General features: G+C 36.0%; 4 protein-coding genes across 5 annotated transcripts; all 4 read right to left on the reverse strand.

Annotated features, from left to right (window-relative positions):
* Nucleotides 1-7,588: 7,588 nt before the first annotated feature.
* On the reverse strand, nucleotides 7,589-9,107 carry LOC107938146 (probable BOI-related E3 ubiquitin-protein ligase 2). Its single transcript, XM_016871222.2, has 2 exons — nucleotides 8,367-9,107; nucleotides 7,589-8,257 (listed from the first exon to the last, which is right to left on the reverse strand). The coding sequence occupies exons 1-2, from the start codon at nucleotides 8,676-8,678 to the stop codon at nucleotides 7,742-7,744; spliced, it is 828 nt and encodes a 275-aa protein (XP_016726711.1). The 5' UTR covers nucleotides 8,679-9,107; the 3' UTR covers nucleotides 7,589-7,741.
* A 3,099-nt stretch (nucleotides 9,108-12,206) lies between these two features.
* On the reverse strand, nucleotides 12,207-13,078 carry LOC107938148 (uncharacterized). The gene has a single exon (XM_016871224.2). It carries the CDS (start codon nucleotides 12,804-12,806, stop codon nucleotides 12,465-12,467), a length of 342 nt encoding a protein of 113 aa, XP_016726713.1. The 5' UTR covers nucleotides 12,807-13,078; the 3' UTR covers nucleotides 12,207-12,464.
* A 1,213-nt stretch (nucleotides 13,079-14,291) lies between these two features.
* On the reverse strand, nucleotides 14,292-16,619 carry LOC107938147 (rac-like GTP-binding protein 5). The gene is made up of 7 exons (XM_041114714.1): nucleotides 15,762-16,619; nucleotides 15,402-15,489; nucleotides 15,198-15,307; nucleotides 15,023-15,086; nucleotides 14,846-14,910; nucleotides 14,686-14,751; nucleotides 14,292-14,598 (listed from the first exon to the last, which is right to left on the reverse strand). Exons 1-7 carry the CDS (start codon nucleotides 15,858-15,860, stop codon nucleotides 14,500-14,502), a joined length of 591 nt encoding a protein of 196 aa, XP_040970648.1. The 5' UTR covers nucleotides 15,861-16,619; the 3' UTR covers nucleotides 14,292-14,499.
* A 1,195-nt stretch (nucleotides 16,620-17,814) lies between these two features.
* On the reverse strand, nucleotides 17,815-22,745 carry LOC107938103 (ABC transporter B family member 13). Of its 2 annotated transcripts, XM_016871171.2 has the most exons (10): nucleotides 22,298-22,744; nucleotides 22,140-22,194; nucleotides 21,871-22,046; nucleotides 21,565-21,765; nucleotides 21,185-21,444; nucleotides 20,775-21,088; nucleotides 20,484-20,707; nucleotides 19,601-20,390; nucleotides 19,245-19,486; nucleotides 17,815-19,147 (listed from the first exon to the last, which is right to left on the reverse strand). In XM_016871171.2, exons 1-10 carry the CDS (start codon nucleotides 22,562-22,564, stop codon nucleotides 17,948-17,950), a joined length of 3,729 nt encoding a protein of 1,242 aa, XP_016726660.1. In that variant the 5' UTR covers nucleotides 22,565-22,744; the 3' UTR covers nucleotides 17,815-17,947. The 2 variants fall into 2 exon arrangements, with proteins under 2 accessions (XP_016726660.1, XP_040970649.1); XM_041114715.1 differs by having other exon boundaries at nucleotides 21,185-21,765; nucleotides 22,298-22,745.
* Nucleotides 22,746-23,095: the final 350 nt, after the last annotated feature.

Genomic DNA, 23,095 nt, shown 5'->3' on the forward strand with positions numbered 1-23,095 from the left:
CCATATTGGTGGCGAAGTAGATCGCAGAAAGCAGATCTTGTCTTCATGTATTGGCGTGAAATAGATCGACGATAGCAGATCCTGCCTTCCTATATTGGTAGGAGGTGGATTGAAAAACAGACTCTATCTCCCTGTATTTGGCAGTGGAATAGATTGAAGATCGAAAATGGCAGATTTTACCTCCCTGACTACAGTGGAGTACATTGAAGCCGATAACTCTATCTCCTTGCATTCAACAGTGGAATAGAGTGAAGATTACAGATCTTATTCCCCTAAGCAGTAGCGGAATAGATCACATCCAGTCTTATCTCCCTAAGCAGTAGTGGAGCAGACGAAAGAAACAAAAAATTTCATCCCCATGGAGTTGTAGCAGAATAGATTGAAGTCATGTTTCTCTGGGGCGCAGTGAAGTGGATTGCAGCAACAAGACACAGCAGAATAGAATGAAGCTATTTGAAGAGAATGACCCAAAGAAGTCAAGACTAGGTGGGACTAGGCAAATTTGGTCTTTCTCAGTCTTTGCTCTGTTCTCGTTACACGAAAACGAGCAAAGAGGGGCAACTGTAGAAGCCCAAATTTGCCGGGCCTAGTGCCAAAAATAAAACAAAATAAATAAAATGCCACAGTCCATTAAAGCAGGCCAATATGGCCTAAATCAGGAAATAAAATACCCAGGCCCAAAATTAGGAAAACCCTAACCCACAAAACTTAAACAAAAAATTTCAGATCAGAGGAAACCCTAGCCTCCAAGCGCCGCGTGTGTGCCGCCCCACCTTCTCGTCTGCCACGCCTCCGGCCCATGCCTCCACTCACACGTTTCTGCCACCACTGTCGGCCACGGACACCTGCAAAACGAAGCACACGCAACAGAAAAAGGCCGAATAGGAAAAGAAAATGAAACAGATATGAAGAGTTTGTAATCTGGCTATAAAAGCCACAAGCAATTTCTTGTAGTGGGGACTGGAGAGAATAGCAATAAAATATAGATCTTGAATCAGAGAAGGTGATTTTTTCGTTTTTTCGTGTGCGTTTTTTAGATCTATTTTTTTCTTTTTATTTACGAAAATAAATAAAAGAGGAGAGAAGAAACTTACCGAGGGTTGCATGCAAGGTCCATCGCCGGAACCGCCGTGGTCGGTGAAATCGGGACCGAAGAGAGGCCGTGGGGGTTTCTCTTCTCTCGACCTTCGAGCCCAGAGGCTTTGACCTCTAAATGGCCTTTAAATCGGGTAAAAGACTCGACCTTTGCGTTGCTCTGATCACCGATAACAGTGAGGGGCACGGCGGCGCCGGCGATGGCCCTATCGGCCGGACTTGGAACCTGCGAGAGAGAGGGGCTGAGCCCTCTGTTTTTTTTTTCTTTGAAAAATGAAGCAAATTTTTTTTCTTTCCTTTTTGATGTTTATATTAGATAAAACGGCGCCGTAATGGGGGATCTGCACATGCGTTGCCCTAATGGGTAATTTATGCATTTAGTCCCCCCAACTTGCGTCGAAGTGCAATCCAACCTTTCAGTTATTTTCTAATTTGAGCCGCAAACTTTGCTTCCGCTTCAATTCGGTCTTTAGACCAGGCGCCGTTGTTGTTCCCTGAAACGGTGCCGTTCAAATGGCATGGGGATATTTCCCTGAGGGTCCTTTGAGCCTTGAGCGCGTTTCATTTCAGCCCCTCCCTCTTTTATTTGCGAATTTGGTCCCGAATTATTGGCCTGATTCTAATTCGATCCTCGGCTGTTTTTTTAAACTTCAAGTTTTTTTTTATTTTATTTATTTGTATTTTATAGAAATATACATGTTTAAAAACCAATCTTACTTAATATTTTACTTAATGTTATACATATATATATATAAATTCAGATTTCGTCATATACATGTACATGCATGCTTCTTAATACGTACATATTTTTCAATTAATATATCTACGTACTTATATCTTTCATATATGCTACAATCTATATGTTTTTTTTTGTATATACATGTATATGCACATTTTTAAAATATACATACGTATATATTTTATGTTATAGATTTGTACATGCACGTGTTTTATATTTTATAACTCCTACATATGTATAAACATATATTCCTCTTGTGTATATTTTATGATCTAAAAAATAAGTATACCTATATACATTTTAAATGTACATATGCACATACTTACATTTTTATTTTATAATACTTAAAGTTTTTTTATATATGTATATATTCATGTACGTTTTCATACTCTATAATTTATATGCATTTCTTATTTTATGGCTTTAAATATACATGCATACACATTTTTACATAATTGTATTTATTGTCATCATTGTTATTTGGTGTTTGTTTATTTTATTCATGTACACTTGTGCTTTTTCTAAAATGTTAATTCTATTTATTTATTTGTATGCTTTGTTAATGTAATCACCTCGTCATCTCATTTTGCCTATTGTATTGTTGTTACTCACTTTACTTTGCTTACCTTGCCATATTCGTTATTGTTTTGTCAAGCATATACACTAAACATCAAAAGGAAAATTTTTCTAAATAAGGCAATATTTCGCGTTTAGAAAATCGAGAAAACGCGCCCTAACGTGCTGGGTTTCGATTTCTCGTTCGACTAAATAGCCAAATATCCTCTTAAAGCTTCAAAGTATGGTTTCATTAAACTATAAGGTGATCTTGGTTTCGATGGTTTAGAGTATCGTGTCCTAACGTGCTGGATGTGATATTCCTTCGGAACAAGAGAATCTTAAATCAGAGTTTCTTTTAAGGATCGTATTTTTTTTAAAAACTCTTCAAATTTCCAATTTTCGACACTAAGACATTGATTAATCAACTAGGTACCAATTTTGGGCGTATCGAGGGTGCTAATCCTTCCTCGTACGTAACCGATTCCCGAACTCATTTTTCTAAATTTCGCAGACCAAACTCATTGTTTTAATAAAATTAAATTGTTTATTAAAAACAACTGCTTTTAAAGGTGACCCGATCACACCTCATCAAAAAAGGATTGGTGGCGACTCCCGTTTTCATTCTTTTCAAAATCCAAGTCGACCCCGTTTTCATCCCAAAAAAATGGTGTCAACACCACGTTAGACAAAATTATTGACCATTAGTTGACTAATAGTTTCCTCTAACTGTGGCCTTTTTTTGAAAAATTTTGCAACGTTGTGGAAGAGAATCAGAAAAAAAAATAAGGGTCAAAGTGAAAAAATCCAGAAACATTAAGGGTGAATTTTACAATTATGCCTAAAGTGACGGGTATTCACACTGATACAACATTGCCCTCCCAACTCAGAACTTCAATTAATTAATAGAAAATAGAAGTCATGCTGGTTTCCAAAGATTAAGTCACAGAATCAGATTTAATGAATATGGCTTGCACATGTTCTTGGCATTACCACCAATACCATCCACATATAATATATATGTTCGGATGACAGGCAACTAAGTAAATAATAATACCCATTTACCACCTCGTATGCAAAAATTAAAGTACCCAAAAACCTAATGAAATCAACATTATACTATATTTGGCTCAATCAATTATTTTTCAGTATAAAAAAGAAACCTTCCATAATCGCTTACTGCCAATCACAATTATAAATGTGATTGTAAAGCAACGAAGTATTTAACAAAGCATAAAAGTAGTTGCAGTAATAATTGTACTGATATTGAAAGCCACAAAAAGGACATGATATTTAACACCTTCCACTACACGTCTACACTGCATTGATTATCTTTTATCATGAAGTAAACAAAGATAAATAAGAGAAACACATAATTTGCAGAGAGTAGTTTGGACTCAACCTAAGCCTCATAATTTCCTTTTGCTTCATTAAATGGATAATATATATCTAACAGTCCACCACCCTATCCACCTTACTTATCAACTTCTTGCATTAATAATCGCGATTAATCTCATTTCAAAAGGGAACTTTGCATGTATATACTTGGTAGCACTATCAACCCAGTAGCTTCTGAAATCATCCATGACCCACCCTTTTCTTCTATTCAAAGATACCCATAAATGCTAATCATGCTTGATGGCATCAACCTTTTAAATATGGCCAATAATTTTTATACACCTATGTATGCATCCGTTTGTATTTATGGAATCGGTTATGAAGCTATTTGGTGAATTTTTCTATTTATTAATGGTGATATTATTGGGAGGAACCATGGTGTACCAACAGACGTCCCAAGCTTCTTTTATCAATCAATTAAAGAATATTGTTGACTAACGTAACACCAATCTCAAGTTAAATGTCTCTTTCATTGTCTTAATTTTCGTGTGTGCATATATATTGTAAAATCATCATCCTTGTAATTTACTACTATAAGCAGTTGCTATACTTTTGAATGTTGAATATTAGAAATGAATAGAAAATAATGAATGGCTTTAGAAACGGAACAATGTTATATGGGCACTATCAAGGATGGTGGTAAACCCTACATTTAATGGTCTTAGAAACTGAGTTGGGAACTTGTAGCTTACAACAAAACAAGCTTGAAAACCAAAAATAAAAAGTTGTTAGTTGTCATTATTACACAATGGATTACACTTGCATGTGTGCGAGTGTAAGACAGCAAACTTCCTTTATTAGCCTATCGGATCATCTAATTCGTGCTTCAAGCACAACAAAATTAAAATCATTAACCAAGTAATGGTACTTCGTTTGCACGTACAAGTTACTTTTTTATGAAAAAAATTCAAACTTTAACTTTAAAGATAACATTATTAAGGGAGGTAGTAATAGATTTCGAGAGGATTAGTTTAATTGATTGTAAAACAAATATAAAATATGAATTTGATCTGAAATATAAAAAAATTAATTTATCAATGATAGGGATGTTCATAGATCAGGCCAGATTTAAGCATAATATTAATATACTTTATTCTTGTGTAAGTCTGACCTAACTCGCTATATGAGCCTAAAATTTTACTCAAGTATGCTTATATTTGTTAAAGGCTAACCCAAGTCTTTTTTTTGTGTGTGTGTGTGAAAAAAGAAAATATAACAAAGTTAAATTACAAGGAATATTCGAGAGGTGTAATGGTCCTTTCTTTGTTAGACTTAAGGAAATCTAACACGTCATTTGGGGGAGACTCAGATAGGCGTAAAACCTCCTCTCTTTCAAAAGCCAATTTAGCAAGATAGTCTGCGCATTTATTATCTTCCCTAGGAATGTGTCATAGAATCCATTGGCTTTCTTGGGACAAAATCCGGTGTATTCTTCTGACCAGAGCAGAGGTTGAACTCTTCGAAACATTTTCATGAATAGCTTTGACTACCTCTAAACTATCAGAATGAATAAGTACGTTGTTATGACCTCAGCATTGGATGAGCTTTAAGCCATCCAGAATGCCCCATAGTTCTGTGTCAAAAATCGAACATTTCCCTAGGAATCGGTTATAACCCATCACCCAATTGCCATTACTATCCCTGACCACTCCTCTAACATTAAGAAACAACACCATCATCATTAAGAAAAATCCAATCCTTGGGTGTAGGCTCCTCATGGAATGAAACAATATTATCACTCAAGCCATTTCTAGACTCCAGAGTCGCATGTTTAGCCCAACACATGGAGACTTTAATGATTTCATTGGAACTCCATGACTTCCTTTGAAAAATGGACAAGTTACGATTCTTCCATAGACACCAAGCTAATAACCCAAAAAGGCAAGCCCAGCTGATTTCCCCACCATGAAGCATCGAAGTATCCTGTAAATTAAAAGAAATCCAATCGTGCAGAGGATTAGAGAAAGAAAAGTGTTGTTGGTTTCTTGGAAAAACTTGTTTCCAGACTTCCTTAGCCACAGTACAATCTCTAATGATATGCAGAATGTCCTCAGAAGCATGTCTACATCAAACAAGAGGCATCGACCGCTAAACCACGCCTCACTCTTTCCACATTGGTGAGGAGTCTCTGCTTTAGCATTGTCCAAAAAAAGAAGCTAACTATTTGCGAACCCGGAATTTTCCATGCTCTCTTCCATAATTCATCTCTAGAGCTCCAAGAATCCTCCTTTAGCGCCTTGTATGCGCTTTTAACAGAAAAAGCTCCGGTTGAAGTATGTCGCCAAGACAACCTGTCCGGTCCTTCAGCTGGATGAGGAGAAGGAATTCCCATAATGTGGGGAATAATCTCCTCTGGTAGCCAAGCCTGCAAAAAATTAATATTTCAATTGCCTTTTCCTGTGACCAAATCACTAAGCAAACAATCAATATTGATATTAGCATAAGCAGGTAAATGATTAATCAAAGGTCCAACACTAGGAATCCACTAGTCTTTCCAACAGCGAATTTTATTACCATCACCGTCAGACCATATCAGATTGTCGTGTAAAAGGGTTCATACTTTTGATAATGACTTCCACAAAAAAGAACTTTTTAAAAATTATATTATTTTTAATTTAATATTTTTTTCATTTATTAAATATTAATAGATAGTTATCTTAATATTTTTCTTTAAAATTTACATTATACTACTATTATTGTTATAGATTTAGTTTTTATGTGTTATAAAATATATATTATATTATTTAATATATTATATTATAAACATAAAAAATGAGTCGAATCGAACCAGACTTAGGCATTGAACCTTTAAGCCTGAATTCGACCTAGACTTAATTTTTTTATTCAAATCTATTTTTTTAGTCTAATTTTTTACTTAAACTTTTTTTAATTTTGGACAAATCTTCAAATTGGGTAAATAACCCAACCCATGAATGACGTTGAAAGCACCAGCGCTTTTAGATTTCAAAACCGTATTAAGGGCCACTGCCACTAATAGTACTCAGCTTGGATACAGTAGTTTAGTTTAAGCCCACCTAGTACACTTAAATGGATCCGACACTTTCAAAGAAACAAGGAGCTGAGTTGGGCCAACTCACCAATGAGTTTAACAAGAAGCGGGTAGCTTGTCTTCCCAAGTTACAACAACCCGCACAGATGTCGTCAAAGGCGGCTGGTCAGTGGAATCCACAGGTCATTGCCAAAGTCCATCCTAGCCCTACACCTACAACTGTACGCCTAGTAAAAAGTTGGGCCAGTCCGTAGTAGTACCATTAATAAAAAGATAAATAGAGCTGCCAAAATAGATTTTAGCAACACCTTGAAAAGAAAACTGAGTTAGGAATTAGGATACTGCTGAGACCGAATCTTCCCATTCTCACTTCTCAGCTTGCAAACGGTTTTTTCCCTCGTATTTTAGGCCCCACTCAATCACCCTTCACCCTTGCTGAGTTGGGACCATTAAATACATCATTAGCAACAAAATAAAAGCTGAAACTGATTTGCTGAATTTGGCCCAACTTTCATCAAACACAGTGACTAAAGAAAGGGTATATTAAAACAAAACAAATTTGACCCTTTCTGATCAGTTACTTAGTATTTGGACGGGTTATAAGTAAAACCTGGATTATTCCTCCACTACTACATTAACAAGTAAATGTTTTATCAAATCTTTTCTGCAGTTTGAAACAAAAACAGTACACTGTTTACCGCTGAATCGAGCTGGCATTTCCCGTGAAGAAAAGAACCTCATTAAAGAAATCAAAAAACAATATTTTTATGATTCTTCTTGAAGGTGCAATCTAAATGTGGGAAATGGTAATTAATCCAGAAAAGGTAAAAGTTGAAAAAGATTCTTCACCGAACTGATACTATCATTATTTAGAGTAGACAAACAACAGAAGAAAAAATAATAATAGAAAATCTGTTGAACCTAGACCCAGAAAAGCTTTCTTGTTAAACCCAAAATACGTTCATGCTAGCCTCCTTCACAGATTTACAGACAGGACAAGAATCAAGTAAAGCTTCACAAGAGATGCACGAGCAAAGGTGTCTGCAAGGTAGGAACAGAACGCACGAGCTCCTAGACCTGCAGTGTTTGCAAGCAACCTTTTTGCTCTTCTTTTCTCCTTGTTGATCATCTCTTTGATCGCATGAGCCGCAGCAATGGGACTCGGTATCTTCGGCTGTATTATTATTGCTGACCCTGATTAGCTCCTCTTTGACCTGTTCCATTGTGTTGCTTAAATCCATAACCATTGCTTCATTTGCTTTGGCAAGCCTTTCCCACCACTCGCTCTCCATTTCGGCTTTCTTCAAGCAAGCTTCGAGCTCCATTGTTTTCTTTGTTGCTCGTGCCAAGTCTTCTTCTTTTCGCTTCATCAAATATAAAGCCTTCCATTCCATGGTCTTTAGTAGCGTACCTAGTTGTCGCCTCCTTTGCTCTCGTAATACAGATTTTAGCCTCTCATTCTGTGTTTTTCCCCACCAAAAAAACAAGGAACTTTGAGTGAAAGTGATCAATTTCTGATATTAAAAAAAAGAAAAGAAAAGAAAGAACATTAAAAGAAAGAACCCTTGCCTGAAAATGAAGAATGCAATCAAGTTCCTGCCTTTGCACCTCAAGTTGAGCATCTAAAGCTTGAGTAAGTGTCATGGAGAGAAAATTATCACACATTGACAATGAAGACGACGAAGGAGAAGAAGTAGAAGCCAAGTTGTGAGCGTTTTGTTGTAGATGAAAAGGAAGCGTATTTTGAGAAGGTTGTTGAAGACTGAAACAGAAAACAGGCTGAGGTGGTGCAGGGATTGGTTGCATCCAATCCTGAAGGGCGCACATGGGCCAAGGTAGTAAACCCAAGTTTTCAGGATACACCTGTGATTGAACAACCATAATAATAACTTCTTGTAAAAATTCAAACAAGGAAGCAGAGAAGGGAAGCAAAAAAAATGGGGTTTGGTTTGAAAGCTAAAAAGCTAAGGCTTTTCCGTATATTTATATCAGAAATGAAAATAAAGCCATGCCCATTATGAATGAGAAATCCGTGGATGGGTTATAAGTAAAGCAGGAAAACCGACAAAAGCTTTAATATATATATATACTGTTTTTGGTGAAGACGTGCTTAAGGAAGAGGGACAAAGAGACTAAGTGAATGCTTAGGGGTCTCTCTCTCTCTGTCTTTCAAAACCCAAAAAGAAAGCATTAATGAGAGAGAAGAAAGGTGGCGGTAAACGACGACATAGACATGAAGATTTTGTGACAGCAAGTCACTCAATTGGGACGTGAAAGAGTCAGAACGTTATTGAGGAGCGGAGAAGTGGGTAAGAGATTGGAGAAATTTTGACAGTTTGGTCATTGGAAAAGGCTGAATAATAGCATTTTCCATTAATTCTTTCACTAGCTGTTTCTCAAAAAAATATCTTACTAGTTACAGGTAAAAAGTAAAAAGTGTATGTAACTGTGAACCCACGTTATTGTATAATTGCATTACCAACCTTTGCATTTATGTATATGTGTTGGTTCCAAACGACAAAATGTTTCATGCAGACTGCAAATTGCAATATCTCTTTGGGGGATTGGGGCTTGGGCTGACCATAATCTATGATATGAGTTTGCAACATGGGCTTCCTTTTTCAATTAGACTAAAAGTCCAAGACATTTTTTATATAAATACAATTTTATTATTTTTAAAAGGGTATATATCATTTAGTACCTATATTTACCTTTAATGTTTAATTTGGTATGTAAGTATTTTTAATCAATTTAATATCAAAGTTTGACTGTAATATTTAATTTAGTATCTAAACAAAAAACCCAATAAATATTTAACATGCCTGCTCTTTATAAAAAAACACAAAGGTGAATGATAGATTAAACAAACAACCTTGTATAGCATGGGTAATTAGTTGGAATGTACAGGGTTGGGGTTTGCTGTAAATATTGTTAGTCTAGTTGTTTTTTTATAGCAGACTACTGCTTACTTGGATGAATAAACAAAAATTTATCCAAAAAACAAATTAGTTACAAAAATGAATTTTTCAAGTTCAGACTATTATCGACCTTTTACACCAATTCAATTATATTGTTAGGTCCCATGACGTCATTTAGCTAATTTGGGTCTCAAAGGGGTATAAAATTAAACAAAAACGTTTGTTATTATTTAGAACTTAAAATCGATAAAAAAACATATAGAAGATTCTTTAATTATTTGAGAATAAGCTCTTCAAGTGTATTGAATAGCTTAATTTGACGTATCAAATTACGACAGGTTAGTCAGCTTGAATTATTTCGTTACTCATGTTACTTGTATTTTGTTAAGTTTATATTGAATTTAAGTTAACACCACCGAGTAACCATTAATCAGTGTATGGAGTTTCCATGTGCAGATCTTGAATAAGGTTAAAAAAATTTGTGGTCAAGCATCCAACTCTCAAGCTCAGCTCGGAAGCCATTATGATCTTATTTTGTACATATTTATATGTTTTGAGGTCATATGACATGTACCTAGGTTGATTGGCTTATTACCTTAGTTATTTTGAGCACTTTTGGTAAGTGATCTATAATGCTATATTGGTTGAATTTTACCTTTTAATTACTAGTTAATCATGCTTCATTTTGTGAGTTTGAATGTGCATATTGGTTGGTCTAGTAATAATATATTAAAGGTTATAATTTGGTAATGTTTACACATGTTTAGATAAGTTAATTGGGTGAATATGTTTTTTGGTACTTTTAAGTATGTTTAGGCTTGTTTGGTTAAAGTTTTGGACACTTAAAATTGCAAGATTTTGACCATTTGTCAATGAGTCTCAAGTTAGAAAGAACTTGTCTCGAGACTACTAGAACAAATTCATCTAAGTTTTGCATTCAAGAGCCTGAGGTTTCGAGACATATCTATATAGTCTCGAGACAATTGTTCTTAGGTCTTGAGGCAAGTGGCATTTGTCTCGAATAGAAGAACATCAAAGCTAAATTAATTTTGTTATGCTTCAAGTCTCAAGACAGAAACCCCTTGCCTCAAGACATTCAAGCATCGAAACAAAAATAAGAAAATAGGAGGGGTTGGTCTCCAGACCTAATCTCGAGACATGAAGGACTTTGTCACAAGGCACAACTTGTAGTGTCTCGAGACATAATAATTTTGAATCTAAAAATTCTAAAATAATTTATGACTTGTCTTAAGGCATAAAAATTCATGTCTCGAGACATAAACTTGAAATTTGACATTTAAATTTAGATTTGAGTCTTAACTCTGAAATTAATTTAGACAAATTTAATTAGATGAAATAAATTATTATGTAGTTGTTATAAGAACAAATTTACATATGTTTGTTTACATAAACTTGTTATAAGAACACGTGATAACTTCATGGTAATTTCGTAACAAAATGTTTATATAATAATTTAGAATAATTTCATGTAAATTTCAGAAGTTTCATAATTCCTTACAACAATTGTCTTGAGAATTGTAGGTGTAGGTCATCAATTTGGCAATAATATCACTTCTTCACAATTAAATTAATTAAAAATAAAATCATTCAGAAAAGTGTTCTTTTTAGTATACTTTTCAAAAGAGTAAATTATTTTATAGGAAAAATAATTTATTTTCTATTAATTTAAAAATTATTTTCCGTTAAATAAATAGTTTTTAATGAAATAAACACAATTAAATAGAGAAAATATTTTCTAAAAATCATTTTGAATGTTGTCATATACAAAAATTAACCCATTTTTAAATTCACAATAAATGCTTACAATTTTTTTTAATTGCTTTTATGGCTAAGGCTAGGGTTTTTAAAACCTCATCCAAATTGTTTTTCAGTCTAGGATTTAATATTAAAGTGACACTTTTGTTTATGGTTGGGTGGGACAAAGACCCATCTTTAATGAAGGCAACATTTAATATTATGTCTCAAACAAGTTGCAAAAAGCCTTCATCATTTACATCACTTGCTGAATTGCAGATTAAGGGGATTGATTGTTCTTGAGTCCACAAATTGCAGGCAGGCAGCTTGTAAAATTTTCACCATTATATTTTGGCAAACTCATTCTCAAGTACTGCTAAAAAAAAGGAGGAAAACCAACAAGTAGTACGGACAAGTAAGACTTTGTTCTAAACAGACAAAGTGACAAACCCCTAAACAGAGTCTAACTCAAGATTCTTCTCTACCTAAAACAAACCCAACTGTTTAGATTTGTAAGAACATAACAATGAGTCAGTACTCTTCTTATTCCTTGTCTTCCTGAACTCTATATATAGTTTCCGACACACATACATACTACTACCGACACGTTAACTTCCACTGCAATAGCAACAATCCTCTTCTGTACTTCCTCCCTAATCTCAAATATGCTGTTCTGCTTGTCGATAGACCACCATTGTTACCAAAACTAAACAATTAAACTATGTAAAACCAGTTGGAAACAAACGAAAACAAGCTTCATTTGGTTGGTAAACCAAAACCCATGGACAATTATTTATTCACAAATTAAAGCATCTTCATTTTCATTTTCAATTATATATATAACCTTATACACGCTCTTTTATTCCTCTCAATCAAAATTAAGGAGAAAAGGAAAAGACCTCATGGGGTTTTGTTTTTGGCCAAACCCAAACCCAAAGCTAATCTTATATCTTACAGCTTTAAACCTGAAATTCCCAAAGTTTTCTTCTTCTTTTTACATAGAACCGTATGGAATTTGTTGAGGGAGGCTGAACCGGAGTTGAGAAGCAGGGAACCGGACAGCCACGCCGTGCCAGCAAATACCACCTTTACACATATCGTGAACTTGAACGGAACCAGCATCTTGATCATCACCGGAAATTGCTTGCGTTGCTTTACGACTGACGTCCCACGTCAAAGCCCCGACCAAGATCAGACCCACCACCGTAGTCGACGCCATCAACACAAACCAACCACCGAAGCTCCTCCCACACACTAAACCGTACGCCTTTATCCCCGCTATAACCGCCACGTATATGATCAGCAAATTCCCAACCACCACATCCGATATCGCCATGATCCAAAAAGAATCTGGTGGAAGAGAGAAGACTATAACTAGTTCCTAGTGGAGAGGATCTTTCTAACGAGTTAAATGAGTCGTCTCGGGAATGTCGGGCTCGGGCTTTCAATTAATATAAAAAAGGGTATTGATTGAAAAAAGGAAAATGGAGGATGGTGTGGAAGTACTTGTCCTACACCCGCCGATTTTATATTTTCTTCCAATAACGTAACGCCACGTTTTTACAATTTAGTTTTTATATATTGTATTGTTGTCTGTATAACGTTGGTTTTGGTGACGGCATCGCAAATACCTTTATTTCGAAGTGTATGCATTATATGTTTGATGATTAATAAATGTAATGGGCAACATTTTCAATATATCACGCGGAAACGCATAGGATAGGAGGGGAATAGGTCATCCTCATGGAGGTCGTGAATTGGCCACGTTTGAGCAAATTACCTTTTTCCTCGAAGTTGAAGTGGTCTCACTCTCACGATGCATTCATTCATTAATATATGACGCTTTTGTCTAAACTTTCTTCTTAATTAAATGGATTTAGACCCTTATTATTATTATTATTATTATTATTATTAACTTTTTCAAAACGTCCAACTTGAGTGGTGAGGGGTTCGGTGGCTCACGGTGGTTTCGAGCGTACGAGTTTTTCCAACTCTTGTATTTTTCGTTTGCTAATTACAATTCTTTGCGTTTACAATATATTAATGGCATACCAAAACCACACTTTTCGATTTGTTTACAGTATATATTTGACAAAATTTTCTTTTTTTGCATAAAAAGGATGAAGCAAGCATATCTTAAAAAGAATGAAACGCCTTACCCAAATAAAGGTAACTAATTTAATACTAAAGCATTCATGATAGCATTAACAATCCAAAAGGAACATTGAGTAAAGATGACGAAAAGGAAAAAGAATTAAATAATTGGAGTCGGAAGATATGTTGTAATTGTGAACATTGATTGGCTGCCTTTTTTTCTTTAATTTTAGTTGCGCCCAAAACAAAAATGAAGAAATTAACCTGGAAAAAGGGGCAGATGGATGGACACTTGTGATTATAAGAACCAAAGAAAAAGACAATCCTTGGTGGAAGACTTCGAAGCGAGCTGCGGTTGTTGTTGCATCATGATTCATGCAGCTGCTTACCAAACTTATCATCTACTTGTTTCAGAGTGTGCCAAATGGCGTGATCCTACAACTTTCTTCGCGGTCAGTCAGTAAACTATCATACTGACAACGACTTCTTCCCACCTTGGGTTAAGGCCTAAGGGGCATCTAATAGTAGGGGCGATAAATAGGGGCAATGATCATAGGATATGACCACATACGGTTCAATAAAAACAATATGACATCATTTGAATTAAGTTCCACGATTGATCGATGGCATCAAACAATACATACACATTGCATAAATGTTAATGCATGCGTGAAGCTTAAACAAGAAAAGCAGAGAAGGCGTGTGCATGTTAACAGGGAAGGAATGCTTGTCATCAACTATAGATTGATTGATAATAAGTAAAAACACAGAAACAACCACTTGAAGCTTTCACAGAAATCCCCAGAATGTCAGCAGACACTATACAATGATGGCTTGCTGCTTCCTACAATTTTAAAAGGTGACATCGATAGGGATACAAGCAGCAAGAAGCTGGCAGGTTGATCCATCTTTGTAGGACTTGAATCTTCCACCCATCACAATATTGAGCAACCACCATGTGCCTTTTTCTTCTTGCTTTTCTTCGGAGGCTGAAGCGCTACCTTAATAGCTGAATCAAAAACTGCCTTCACATTCTGAAGTCAAGCCAACACACAAGACCCCATTTAGACAAAACCGACCTCAGCAATATATTTTTGCCAAAGTACATGAATTCTACGAACCTGCTGTGTTTTTGAACTACACTCGATGTAGCCAGAGGACCCTACCTGTTTCCTTAATTCTTCACCCTTCACAAAGATGCAAAGCAAGACCAAAATTCGTGAAATATATTATTACTGAAAAGAACAAAAATGGAATTGATAACATAATGTTGACATTTACCTGAGCTGTAGAAATGGGCACTGCGCCAGGATGGTCTACAAAGAATTGCTGATCATCCCGGAGATCTGCAGCAGGAAAGAGTTGTAAACATGACAACATTTAATAAAATGAGAAGGATTCCAAAAAACACTTCAATCATATACAACAACACCAAGACACAGGAAGTAAGAATCTTACCAAGCTTAGTTCCAACAAGAACTATCGGAACACCAGGTGCATAATGCTTTAATTCAGGAATCCACTGAAAATAATTAGCAAGAAAAAACACATGAATCAGCATGCATATTGCGTTGGAGACATCTTATACTGACAAAACCATTATCTCAAAAGAGAAGATATCCAATGGTTAAACCTTCTTTGTAACATTTTCGTAACTAGCCTTGCTAATGAGGGAAAATGCAAGAATAAAGACATCGGCCCCACGATAGCTTAATGGTCTCAATCTATTGTAATCCTCTTGACCTGTTCCATGGTAATGATTTCAAACCAAAAAACAAGAAAGAAATAAATGGCTTACTAAAACAAGAGGAATTGAAGAAGCTATTTCAAAATTTACCAGCAGTATCCCATAAACCTAAGTTGACAGTGCTGCCATCCACAACAACATTTGCACTGAAATTGTCGAAAACAGTAGGGACATAATCCTGTTACCATTTAAACACAAACAGTTAATAATGAAGAAAATCAGTGTCCAAGACGACCTAACCACTAACAGAGTGCATAAAGCCCCATTCTTGGTTTCAATAACAATGAAACAAATTTTCAAGTAACTGAAGCTCACTCGAACATCGACAATTTCAACCAATTTTTCTCTCAAATTACACAAGAAAACAAGAAAATGCTAATAACACATACGATCATGCAAGAAAGATCAGATAATTTCAAAAAAAAAAAAGAGGGCGAAGAAGAGGCTCACCGTAGGGAAAGTGTTGCTGGTGTAGGAAATAAGCAAGCAAGTTTTGCCGACAGCACCATCGCCGACAGTAACACACTTTATGAATCTGGAGGCGCTCATTTTCCTTCGCCGCCGCACTAATATACCCAATCGTTCCTATAGCTCGAGTCTTTTTCTCCTTTACTTCTACAAATCTTGAAATTCTTTTATCTTTTTGGTTTTTCACTAACAATCTGGGGATTTTCTTGGTCAGATTTGCTTCACACTAAAGTTGTTTGTTGAAGGAAGAATGAGATCATCATTTTTCTTCGCGAAGCAAACCCTAAAGGGGGAAGATTGACAGGAAAGTGGCAGTGAGTGAAGAGAAACGAAAAAGCGAAGAACTGGGAAAAATGAGGCAAAAGAAAGAGAACAGAGAAGAAGGAAAAAAAATCACGAATCACATATGCCGTTGAAGTGAAAGCTGACCTATAACAAACTCTCGACAGCTTACCTCTCCATACAAACTCCTTTATCATCATTTACCCCATAATCATATCATTATTTATACACTAGATTATGATTTTTAAAAATTATGGTAAACTACACCAAATATCATTAAACTATTAGTAAATTTATATTTTAATTATTTAATTTTAAAAAATTACAAAATAGTTATTAAATTATTAAAAAAATTTATTTATGTCTTTGGATTATTAGTCATTGGCTTATTCTGTTTTTATTCCCTGCATCAATCAAAAGCACCTATTTTCTTTTTCTTCTAAAATTCAATTTTTTCGTGAAGTGATGAATCTACAAACTCCGACACCAAATTGACAGATCAATTTGGTTGTAGGATATGTTCTTTTACTCACGATCCACCATATTGATTTTCGAATTACCGTTTGGAGCTTGCTAGCCTACCTTTAAAAATAAACTTAACAGCTTAGTGACTTAAATAAAAACTTTTAAATACTTCGTTCACTTAAATGAAAACTTTCGAATAGTTTAACGACTATTTTGTAACTTTTTTAAATTTGAGTGACTAAAACATAAATTTACTAATAATTTAATGATGTTAGATATAATTTATCCTATTTTTTAATATGTTAAATAGAAACGGGTCATGCAAATTAAGTTACATATTTTAAATATGATTTATGTTAGGTTGAAACTAATACTTAATATCTAAACTATCAAAAGGTTGAGGGAATGGCCTGCTTAATATAATATTGATATTTTATTTGATTAAATCCTTTTAAAGTTTAAAAATTAATTTAAAATCTAGTTAATAGTTTGAGGACTATTGGTGGAATTAACCAAAATATAAAAAGTACAAAATCTATTACCTAACCATTTTTATTTGCTGAAGTTAATCTAAGTGTACTTGCTAGCATGATAAGATAATTATTCCCAAGATGTAAATGATGTCATCATATCCTTTCATTTGCTCTTCTGCGTAAAAGAAAATCTATGGTTTTCAGGTTTTCACATATTTATTTATATTAATTAAATGCGATAATTTGAAGTAAATAAAATTCTAATTCCATATTTTAAATATTATTAAATTTATTAGTGTGATACTTTGAAATAAATAAAAAAATATTCACTTGATAATAATATAACTAAAAAGGATGATATTATAATGAATCTGAATTTAGTAAAATAATTTTAATATTAAAATTGAACATGAATTTTAAAATTTGAAATATAAAAAGATTAAATTTCTAAAAATAAAATATTCAGACTAAATTTTAAATTTATAAAAAGTATAGAGGCTCATGAGATGTTTTTAGAAAAAAATATTATTTAAATTTGAATAAAGCGGTAGTTCAAAAAAGCAAATGCAAGGCGGAAAGGCTAAAGAGTCACAGTTCCCCACAAATCAAAAAGTTAAAGATTCCTTAATTTGAAATCAAAGGAGCCACCATTCCTCTTTACTTGCTTTTAATTTCAAATCAATGTAGTCCGCTTTTGTGTTTAAATTTTGAATCACTGAATTTGTGAGTAATAAATTCAAAATTTTCGATCAACAACAATAAACAAACCCTTTTGATCTGCTGCATTAGCAATTCCATCTTATCAAGAAATGGTGTTACTATAATCATGTTTTAAAGAGAAACATTTAAAAAAAAAAGTTCATCTTTATGCAGTTTCAACATACAGTAATATAATTTGCTTGTGGTTTTAATGCTAAACTTGGTTTTTTTTTTATCATGGATGTTCCTTTACTGTTGTAAACTGACCAACTGTTTATAAACACTGCCTGGTTTCTTCGTCAGTTGTTCATGGCTGCCAATTTCAACTACCTTCCCTTGTTCCAACACCGCAATGCTGTCCGAATTACGTATAGTCGATAACCGATGCGCTACGATGATTGTGCTACGACCTTCCATGAGATTATCCAGAGCTTCTTGAACTAGTTTCTCAGATTCCGAGTCCAATGCACTTGTGGCTTCATCCAGGAGAAGAATGGAAGGGTTCCTTAGTATTGCTCTAGCAATTGCCACTCTCTGCTTTTGGCCACCCGATAACTGGACACCTCGATTGCCGACGTGGGTTTGATACCCTTCAGGCATTCGGCTAATGAATCGATGAGCATGAGCTGCTCTTGCTGCTTTCATTATCTCAATCTCTGATGCATCCTCTTTGCCATACTTAATGTTTTCGTATATTGTGGCTGAGAACAGTGCAGGCTCTTGCTCGACTAAACTCATTCTTAGCCTTAGCGACCTTAAGTTTAGTGTCTTAATATTGTAGCCATCGATCACAACTGCCCCGGAAACGGGGTCGTAAAACCGCATAATTAATGCAATGACTGTGCTTTTCCCTGACCCGCTTTGTCCAACTACGGCTAGACTTTTTCCAGCTGAAGTTTTCAGGTTTAAGTTGTCAAAAATGGTTACATCAGGTCTCATTGGGTACTTGAAACTAACATTTCTGAACTCTATGTCACCTTTAATCTCGGTTACTACGTTTGATGTGGAATCATTCGGTTCTATTGATGTTTTCCTATGAAGAATCCCAAAAACGGACCCGAGTGCTTGCGACCCTTTAACGATATCCGGTGTGAGAGCTAGTGTTTCTGCTACTGCCAGTGCTGTGACTATCAAAACCATGAAGGACTTCATGATATCTCCGAAGTTAGATTTGTTTTGCTTGATTAGCACCGATGCATACCAAAGGCCAAGTGCGTAGGAACAGAATGCAAAGAGCTGTGATACGCCGTATCCAAAACCCGATATATGACCTCGTAAGCATGCTTGCTTTTTCGGTTGGTTTAATTCAGAGGCAAACTTGATAGAAATCCGGTCTTCAACACCAAATGCAGCCACAGTACGAATGTTAACAATTGCTTCACGTGCCACAGCAGTTGCTCTAGAGTACGTATGGCTGTAATTCCCTCCAAACCCCTTAAGAAACAGTTGCTGCAATTTCGAAAGAAAAACGAATAAAAGAATTGGAATTGAAGGCCTGCAGTGTCATTCATTGCTGTAACCAAAACAAGTGGTTTCTAAGCCTTACCTCAGTTATGGATGCACCTATGAGTAAAGGAAAGGAGGCAATGATAACAGATGCGATACGCCAGCTTAAAGCGAATGCTATTACAAATGCTGTCATAGTAAGTGCTACGTTCTGGACAATTGTGGAAAGCCGATCAGCTAAAGCACTTCGTACGAGGGTTGCATCTGCAGCTAAAGCTGCTGTCAATGAGCCAGTATTGTTCTCATCCAAATCAAACCAACCAACCTCATTGGAAAGGATAGCTAGATATGAAGTGAAATGTACGTTAGTTTACAGTGCAAAGTCGGAATAAAATTTCGTAGTTCAGAGGATTTGCAATGTGATGAATGTTGCATCAATGAAAAGTATGGAAGTACCTGAGAACATTGATAAACGGACACGAGCCGTAAGGTTCTCTCCCATTAAGGTATAGAAGTAGTGTTGCAACATATATATAGGAATGGTAAGAATAGCCAGACCAACAAATATAAGAGCCACTCTTTCAACCTCTTCCTTGATTTGAATATTATCAGGAGAGTAAAATGCAGTCAAGACATGCGTGATTCCGAAGGCAAATAGCGGAGCTTCCATGCCGGCCAGAATTGCACCAACCGAGCCAAGTAGCGCATAGGGCCATTCCGGTGCATTTAATTTAAGTAGTTCCCATATTGATGGATTAGGAGCAGAACCTTGCTGAGATGAGTTTTGACAACTTTGCTCCAATTCTATTGCTGTAAATGGTCTTGAATCCTGCCCCGGATTTTGACTGTCTTGAGGTTGTCGAAAGCTAGAACTTTCGGAGACATCGGAATGACATATAGAGCTCGAAATTGCAATGTTTTCTGATATTTGCAAGCTAACCAAAGCCGCATATTCTCCGTTCTTAGACATCAAATCCATGTGGCTCCCACTCTCAACAACCTGTCCATTCTTCAAAACGATGATAGTGTCAACATCTCGAATAGTGGATAATCGATGCGCCACGATGATCGTTGATCGACTTGACACTATCTTATCGAGTGCCTGTTGAACTATGAGTTCAGATTCTGCATCAAGAGCACTTGTAGCCTCGTCAAGAAGCAGTATCTTGGGATTCCTCAGCACTGCTCTTGCTATAGCAATTCTTTGTTTTTGACCTCCAGAAAGCTGAGTTCCTCCTTCTCCAACCTATACTCAACAACATTTCAAAGCATCAGTTTCGAGGATCGTCCACAGATCAGTATAAATAAAGAATGAAGTTGGATACTAAGGAGAAGATACCTGTGTATTATAACTATTAGGTAGTTCTTCAATGAAAGAATGTGCATTAGCAGCTTTGGCAGCTAATATAACTTGCTGCATATCTGCATCTTCTTTACCAAGTAGGATGTTATCGGCAATTGTCGTGTCGAACAGTGCTGGTTCTTGACCGACCAATCCCATTTGTTCTCTCAACCATTTTAGCTGCAGATTCTTAAGATCATATCCATCCAATAATATAGAACCTGGTGAAATTCCGGTGTATCAGCCAAGAGAAAGTAAAACTATACTGTAACTCAGTCTCTAACTTACCTGAAGTGGGATCATAGAAGCGTTGAACCATGGAAATGATGGTACTCTTTCCCGAACCACTAGGACCAACAACCGCAAACGTCTTCCCAGCATCTATTGAGAAACTTAATTTCTCAAACACCCCGCTAGGCCGAGATGGATAAGCAAAACAGACCTCACGGAACTCGATTTTTCCAATTACTTCTGGTAAAATAGTTTCACCATCTGCCTGTCCTGAAGGCTTTGAGTCAGTATCTATCATGCTGAAGATATTAGCAGCAGCTGCCCGGCCTTTAGCAATGGCAGCAAGGTTTGGTGCTGCTTGGCCTAAAGCACTACAAAAGCAAAACAGCTGTTTTTTTATCATAAAATTCAATTAACGAGAGATAAACTCCCTGAAAAGTTTTTTACCATATGCAGATTATACTTACAATCCACTGAAAATGACATTGATAATCGTTGTAAACGCTTTCCCTCCGTTTGTTTTACTGTGTCTGACGAGTATGCCGGCATACCAAAGAAGAAAGGCCCATGCACAGAACAGCAGACCATATGTAAATCCAACACCTACCCCCTTTGCAAGTCCACTTCTCTTCCCCATTTTAAGAGCATTTTTAAGTGAACTAGAGTATGCTTTAACTGCTCTTTCCTCTCCTACAAATGCGTATACTGTGCGAATCTGCGAAATAACCTGCACCAAAAGGAAAGAAAAAGCTACCCCATAGAGCAATATCATTCCAAAACTATAATAGCATGGTGTTTCTTGAACCTTGGAATTGTGTGTTTCATATATAAGGTGTATGCAATTTACCTCTTCGGCGATCTTCCCAGCTTCGGCATAAGCAGCCTCGCCTTTTTCGGATAGAGTTGACATAATTATAGTATAAGCTCCGCCTGCAATGGCTATCAGTGGAACTACAGCTAAGGTGAGTAGTGTAAGCTGCCATACAGATGTAAACCCAATGGCGAAACCAACGATAAATTGAGAAAGGTAACGGAAAGCATGGCCTGTCTGCACCAAGATACATGAGAAAAATATTTAGTATTAAGGAAATATCATATACCAAAGTTTTGAACATTATGCTAATCTTTCTGTTCCCGTTTTTAGTAAATATACCTTGTCACCTATGGCATCCTGGACAAGGATTGCATCACTTGAGATATGAAAAATTATGTTAGAAGCTCTAGCTTCAGTGTCAAAGAAGCTTATATCTTTTCTTAAGACCGACTGAAGGTATTTCAGTCTCAAACGAGCCGTCTGTCTCTCCCCGGTTTGCATCCAGAATGCAACACCTGAAAGAGATAAAAATCAACAAGGGTGTTATTAGCAGTAGGCAAACTGAAGCACTGGTAGGAATTTTTCAGGATAGGAAACACGAAACACACCTATCCATGCCGATGCGAAAACGACGAGACCGAGGTAGACCAAGTATATAGCATGCTGCAAAGGGTTAAAAGAAGGGTCGAGCATTAAGCAAAACCAGGTCTTGACTTACATTTACTCTTAAAGTTTAAACCAATAAGCAGTCATGGAGTAGAGGTACCTCAGAAACCTGAGCAGACAGCTTGTGAGGATCCGAAGACAAATGTCCTAAAGAATCTATCATGCGACCAAACATAACAAAGAACACTGGAAGAGCAGCCCCATGTATGCACGCCCCTATACTCCCAAAAACCATCAATGCACAATCTAATTTATCAGCAGCTGAAAAAAGACCGAGGAATGAAACAGGTTTCCTTCTTGTCAAATCCGACGATTGCTCCGGTTTCGGAACCGATTCCTGGTGGTGACTCAGCTCTATTTCTTCCATTTTTACAGTGAAAAAACACCCAGAAATGTTTTGGCAGTGACTAAGAGAGATGATGAAAGGAAATGCAGCAGCAAAAAAGGGACTGCATCATGAAGTTCTTGTGCTGGTGTTGAATGTTGATGAGAGGCTGGCTAGGCAAGTACTTTCCCGGTTTCTTTAAATGTAAAGTTAACATAGTTGGCCAACCAACAACTCGGCCATATTAACTCTGCATTTGAAGTATTAATCAGTGCTGCTTCTTAATGATACACACAAAACATCAGTCAAATTTCAGTCATTTTCCATTCAATTAAACCAAGAAACCCCAAGCCGGTTTAGTTGTTTCATGACCATGATCATTCCCTTAATGACCATATTTTCTTTTTAATGTGGACCCTTCTTTTTTTCTTTTTTTTTTCAAACAACGCAGTATGCTAATTGGAGGCATTTACTTCTCGGGGCCCTATCGACCATGGCGGTGAGAGAGTTAAAAAGGAGTAAGGTCCACTTGGCCATGTGATGATAGAACAACTACTAGATTTGGAAGCTGAT

The sequence above is a fragment of the Gossypium hirsutum genome, chromosome A06 (genome assembly GCF_007990345.1).
Source record: "Gossypium hirsutum isolate 1008001.06 chromosome A06, Gossypium_hirsutum_v2.1, whole genome shotgun sequence".
In the NCBI taxonomy this organism is placed as follows: Eukaryota; Viridiplantae; Streptophyta; class Magnoliopsida; order Malvales; family Malvaceae; genus Gossypium; species Gossypium hirsutum.